The 6,477-nt window shown below is 49.3% G+C and overlaps 1 protein-coding gene across 1 annotated transcript in view; it reads right to left on the bottom strand.

The window, feature by feature from the left end:
* Positions 1 to 5,662, bottom strand: part of KLHL42 (kelch like family member 42) — a 21,227-nt gene extending 15,565 nt beyond the window's left edge. The window contains exon 1 of the mRNA XM_003792476.2: positions 4,434 to 5,662. Coding sequence (XP_003792524.1) covers positions 4,434 to 5,305 — 872 coding nt within the window. The 5' untranslated portion in view covers positions 5,306 to 5,662. The remainder of the gene's footprint in view (positions 1 to 4,433) is intronic.
* Between the last annotated feature and the right edge of the window lie 815 nt (positions 5,663 to 6,477).

The raw sequence follows: 6,477 nt of genomic DNA, 5'->3' as shown, positions 1-6,477 counted from the left end.
AATAATAATAATAATACAGACTCTTTGATGATAATAAAGGAATCCTTTCCTAAAAAAACCAAAAGATCTAAATACATGAAAGAAAACAAATCATTTTTTCTGGTTAAAGTATTATAAAACTGTCCTCACCTAAATTAACCCATAAATACAATGTAATCCAAACAGAATGAAACAACTCTTTTTTAGAGGCAGTCTTGCTCTGTCACCCTGGCTAGAGTATTCAGATCTAAATGTAAAAAGATAACATTATAAAAGTAATAGAACTTGATACACGCCAGGCACAGGGCTCACCCCTATAATCCTAGCACTCTGGGAGACCAAGATGGACGTCAGCTTGGGAGTTCAAGACCAACCTGAGCAAGAGTGAGACTCCGTCTCTACTGAAAATAGAAAAACTAGCTGGGCATCACGCCAGCACCTATAGTCCCAGCTATTCAGAAGCCTAAGACAAGGGGATCACTTGAGCCCAAGAGCTTGAAGGTGTGGTGAGCTGTGATTTCATTGTACTCTTACCTAGGGCGACAGAGACTCTGAAACAAACAAAATTAAAAAAAAAAAAAATGGAATTTGATACAGATGAGTATTTGTATACTCTTGGCTTGTAGAAGCCTTTCCCATGTAGGAGACAAAACACAGAGGATACACATGACAAATCTGCCTACAAAAAAATTAAAACTTCTTCATACACAGTATAAACCCGAAGTCCAAAACTGGTGCTCACAAGGGCTGGGCTACAAGGTTTTTGTTTGGTCTACAAGGTCTTCATTACTGATGGTTATTTTTTAAATGGAGTAAGCAACCAACATTTAAAAACTGTAACATTTGGACCTAGGGCACAACCACTCCCTCGCTCCCGCTTAGAAATAACCAGCTGTGGCCGATAGGCGGCGCCCCTTCTCGGCGGGGCAGTAGGGCTCCGGTTCGCTGTAACTCCACCCACCGCTCTACTCACTAACTTTACGTGCCCGGCCACTTGGGGACTTCATTTTTGAACCCTACAGAAAAAGAAGCATGGGGAAATACATGCCAGTTACATACCAGATAAGAGAATAATAACCGTATATATACTTAAAGCTTCCAAAATGAATGTGAAAAAGATACGCCAATGTTTAGAAAACCAGAGAAGACCATGTACAAAAGAAATACAAATGGTCAAGAAACATGAAAAAAATAATTTCTCTTCTAATCAGGAAAAATCACACCAGTGTTTTTGCCCAATAGAGTTAAAAAAAAAAAAAAAAAGACGATAATATCTTGTTTTGGCAAGAAGACATGGGACTGGCAAGCTTAGACACCGTTGATGCAAGAGGAAATTAGAACACTGTTTTGGGTGATTTGGCAGGAGCTACCAAAATGTAATCAGGCGCGCACTTTGCTCCACCTACCCAGGAATTTGACATATGGAATTCGCATACACTTACTTACTAAGATACACACACTCTGGGATGTTCAATATAGCATTGTTTATAATGATGGATGGAAGCGACCTAAATGTTCATGAAAAAGGGAAATGCTAATTATAGTGCAGCTACAGGCTGGAATGCTACACAGCCCTTAACTAAACTACATCTACATTGGCTGACACAGAAAAAACTCTCAGATACAGTATACTGTTAAGCGGAAATACCAAGTTCCATAATAATTAACATAGCCAATTTTAGAGTGAAAATAAATCTGGATTAGGTGATACACACCCCCACATGCGTATGAACATATGTAGATATCGTTCCCAGTTGTTAAGCACAATCAACATACTTATATAGTTGACCCTTGAAAAAATATGGGTTTGAACTGCAGGGTTCCACTTATCCACAGATTTTCTTCGACCTCTGCCACCCCAGAGACAAAAAACCAACCTTTCCTCTTTCTCCTCCTCCTCCTCAGCCTACTCAACGTGAAAAAGAATGAAGGCCTTTCTAACGATCCACTTCTACCTACAATTAAATGTTTTCTCTTCTATATGATTTTCTTCATAACATTTTCTTTTCCCTAGCTTACTTTCCTGTTAGAATACAGTATATACAATACATATACAAAATGTATTAAACAATTGTTCATGTCACCAGTAAGGCTTCCCAGTCAATGGCAGGTTGTAAGTAGGGAAGTTTTTGGGGTATCAAAAGTTATATGTGGACGGTGTGGGGGTCAGTGCCTCTAACCCTCAAACTGTTTAAGGGTCAATCATATTTACATAAATATATATAGAGTTTACAAATATAAATATTTATACATTTATAATATGCAAATATAACATATATCCATAGATACATTTATGCTTTTTATTCTGTAGTTTTCTGTGTCAATTCGCAGTTTTTCTAAGAAGAATGTTTTACCTGAATGCTTTTATTCTTGGAGAGAAGAGAAAAGGCATTCTTAGAAAAAAAGATGAAGATAACCAAGGGTTTCTGAAGAAAAAGGACTCTGAAGTGTTCAGAGTAGTGAAGCGAAGGACAGCATGTGGAGTACTGATGTCACTGGAGACACATGTTGAAAAGGAGACAGAGAACCCAGGGCCACCATCCTTAATGTAAGAACCACCCAGAACTACTGAACGCTTCTTTGTTGTTTCAATGGAAGCTCTTAGAATGTGTTTAATAAAGACACTTCTGGCAGGGTGCAGGGGTGAACGCCTGTAATCCCAGCACTCTGGGAGGCTGAAGCAAATGGACTGCTTGAGCTCAGAAGTTCAAGATCAGCCTATACAAGAGCAAAACCCCATCTCTATTAAAAATAGAAAAACTAGCCAGGAGTGGTGACATGCACCTGTAGTCCCAGCTACTAGGGAGGCCGAAGCAAGAGGATCGCTTAAGCCCAAGAGTTTGAGGTTGCTGTGAGTTATGATGCCATAGCATTCTAACGAAGGTGGCATATTCAGAGTGACAGAGTGACTCTGTCTCAAAAAAAAAAAAAATTCTGATACCAAATTTTAATGCAATATCATCTCAACAATGTAATTAATGCATTAAGAAGGGGCTAGAAGAAAATACTGCCAACCTGGCCAGGCGCGGTGGCTCACACCTGTAATCCTAGCTCTCTAAGAGGCTGAGGCAGGTGGATTGCTAGAGCTCACAAGTTTGAGACCAGCCTGAGCAAATGCCAGATCCCATCTCTACTAAAAATAGAAAAAACTGAGGCAAGAGGATCGCTTGAGTCTGAGTTGGAGGTTGATGTGAGCTATGATGCCACAGCACTCTACCCAGGATGACAGCCTGAGTCTCTGTCCTGGGGGTGGGGGGAGGGGGGAAAAAAGAAAATACTGTCAACCTGTAGTTGCTGCCTCTAGGAAGAAAAAGAAGGACTGAAAGTCTTTCTGCCTTCTTTCTTTTGCATTTTTCCAGTTTTCCATAACTTGTATTATTTTTATCAGGAAAGAAGCATACTTTCCAAAATAAATTTTATATTATAGTAGAAATGAAGCCAATGTTCCCTAAATAGGCCAGGCAGACCCTTAAGTCAAGTATCTATGAATAAAGGATTCCCACTGCTGCTGAGACTTTGCCTAGCGGTGAGTCCCTCAACTCCTTGCTCCACATGTCAGAGTAGGGACCCTGATGAGGCTGGAGACCTAACAAAAGAACAGAAAGAAAGGGTACCCCATCTTTTGAGAGGGAGGGGCATGCATTGATTCTTCTCCACACTTCTGAATGGCTCTGAGGCGGCCTGGGCCCTGCCATTTTTATTTCCTACGAGCTTTTCTTTTATTGGCTTTGCTCTTGTTTTCATATTCCTTTCCCAGCTCCTTTCCTTACTTCCCCACCCCCTAAGCTTCTCCTTTCCCTTTCTTCAAGTTACCCATGTTCATGGCTGGAGAGATTTGCAGGATAGAAAGGGAGAAGGTTGGAGTGGGTGGAAATACTCCAATTCTGCAGTAAACCATTGCCAGGATCAAGCTTTGGGTCAACGACGATGCCTGTCTGGGAAAAAAGTAAGAAGCAAAAGAGAAGATAATAAATAAGAAAGGCAGTCCTACATGACAACCGTGAATCACTTTCTAATGCTTATCTCCTGATCACTGACTTGTACCCAACAAAACACCCCCTAAAGTCAGTGTCACACACTGTCCAGTGTGCCATCATAATCAGGATCAGATCCTAAAAACTGAAAAAAAGTGAAAACGAAACAGTTTCTTTTAAAGTATCCTTCTTGGAAACCGCAACCTCTTTTTTTTCCACTAGGATAATGGAGGCAAAGAAAGCAGTTTTGCCGAAAGGCCCCATACCTGTAAGGAAACCATGCTGCCACTTGACCTCATTGGGACCTCCTCTTTGTAAGTTCTAAGTTCACCAGGAACTCTGCCAGGGTCAAAGCCAGCAAACTCCAGAAGATGTCATTCCCACCACAAGGCAATCCCCCTGACGGCTCAGTAAAGGCGGGGAATGATTAATGAACGAGTGAATGAATGAGAAAGCGGAGGCCCTCGGCAGGGGACTTACCTCTTCTGGTTCATGGAGGCCACCTGGAGCCACTCATTGGTGCTGGGGTTGTAGGAATGTGCGGCGGAGATCTCCTGGCTAGTGATCCTGTACCCGCCCACTATGAAGAGGTAGTTGTCCAGGATGGCGGACCCATACCCCCTGACGTTCACCAGGTCCGGAGGAAGGTTGTTGGCCAGCGGGAACCAACGCTCAGTCATCTCCTCGTACCTGAGCATGGATGGGGGCTCGCCCTGGTAGGGGTGCGGGGCCAAGGGTCCTCCCAGGAAGTCCCCCAGGGCCACCAGGACAGGAGTCCCAGTCATCCGGGCCTCCCTCAGCCTCTGCTTCAGGCTGACGTCCCCGGGGGCCTGGGGAGGAGACCCTAGGAGGTGAAACTGGGGCTTGCACAGCACCTCGTGGAAGTGCACTACCATGAAGCGAAGGCAGGCCTCCTGCAGGTCGGGCAGCCCGTACACCTGCGCCAGGCGATACATCTCCAGGCAGTTGTTGAGCCGCACTTGGGACAGCAGCAGCTGCAGCAGGGACGTGACCTGCAGGAAGGAGGCCGCTTCCACGAGCTCGGACAGCAGGCTCACCTCGTCCATCTCCTCCTCCTCCTCCAGCCCCCCGCTCTTCTCCCCCCGCGGGCCCAGCAGCCAGCCTTCGCGGGCGCCGCCAGCGTTGATGAAGTCCAGCACGAGCCGCAGGCCCGGCGCGCTGAGGCCGCGCAGCTGCTGCACCTCCGGGCCGCCGGCCTCCTGGCTCAGGGCCTCGCGCATGCCGGAGCGGTAGAGGGCGCGGAAGTAGTCGCTCTGCTCGATGAGCTTCCTCTTGCTCACCGGGTAGCAGCGGTCCTCCAGGCGGATCTGCACCATCTCCTCGGCCGACATGGCTGGGGCGCCGGAGGCCGCCGGGCTTCCCGCCGGGTTCCGGGTGCTGCGCGCACAGGGATGGCGGCCGGGAGGAGCGGGGAGCAGAAGGGCCGCCCGCTCCCGCGCTCGCCCGGCCTGTCTGGCGGCCCCTCCTCCTGCTGCCGGCAGCGGCTCAGCCCCGCTCCCCCAAAGCGGCGGCCCTGCCCTGCAGGTCTCCCTCAGAGCCAAAAAAGGGCCGGCCGGCGCGCGGGGCGTCCGCGCTCGGGCTCTCCCGGCGGCGTCAGGCGGGGAGGGAATCCCAACCCCCAGCCCGCAGCCTCCTCCCCCGCCGCCCTCCGCACTTCCGCCCGCGGGACCCCGGTCGCCGGCTCGAGCTGCCGGCTGGATCCGGCTCTCGGGGAGGCCCCGGAGGCTGCAGGCCCCGGCGCCGGGGCTGCGGGCGCGCGAGGGCGGGAGGCGCGAGGGCGCGCGTGCCCGGAGACTCCCCGCGCTCCCGGGTGCACCGGCCCCGCCGCCCGCCGGGGCTGCCGTGATGCCCGCGGGGGTACCGGACGGCGCGTGGAGCCCGCCTGTTCCGTCCTCCACGCTGCGTTACAAGGGCGAAGGGAAAAAGAAAGGAGTGTGGGGAGGAAGAGATGAAGGGAGTTCCGGGTCCAGAGAGCCAAAAAGACATCAAATCTGGGGTTGCCCTCTGGCCCACTGAGACGTCGCGTCTCTGTGGCCTGAGGCACCCAGGCCGTTTCTGGGCAGTTTGGTGGCACCCAGAGCTGATTCTTCGGTATGGTCATTGTGTAGGAGCCATTTTACTGAAAGTCCAGGCAGATGGCAGCAGGTTCCGCACTGCTCAGCGCCTGGACGCACCGCTCATAGGATGGACAGGGTTGGGAAGCAGAGGAGCTTGTATTTGCTGCTGGCGATAGTTATCCTCTCAGTTATTAGAAGAAAGAAGTACAGCTCAATTTAAATTAGATCGTGTTGGCTCGGCGCCTGTGGCTCAAGCAGCTAAGGCGCCAGCCACAGACACCTAAGGTGGCGGGTTCGAATCCCCAGCCCGGGCCTGCCAAACAACAACGATGGCTACAACCAAAAAATGGCCAGGCATTGTGGCGGGCGCCTGTGGTCCCAGCTACTTGGGAGGCGGAGGCAGGAGACTCGCTTGAGCCCAGGAGTTGGAGGTTGCTGTGAGCGTG

This window comes from Otolemur garnettii, unplaced genomic scaffold (assembly GCF_000181295.1).
Source record: "Otolemur garnettii isolate 467f Iridium unplaced genomic scaffold, OtoGar3 scaffold00057, whole genome shotgun sequence".
Taxonomy (NCBI): Eukaryota; Metazoa; Chordata; class Mammalia; order Primates; family Galagidae; genus Otolemur; species Otolemur garnettii.
This window is presented reverse-complemented; position numbering and strand designations above follow the sequence as displayed.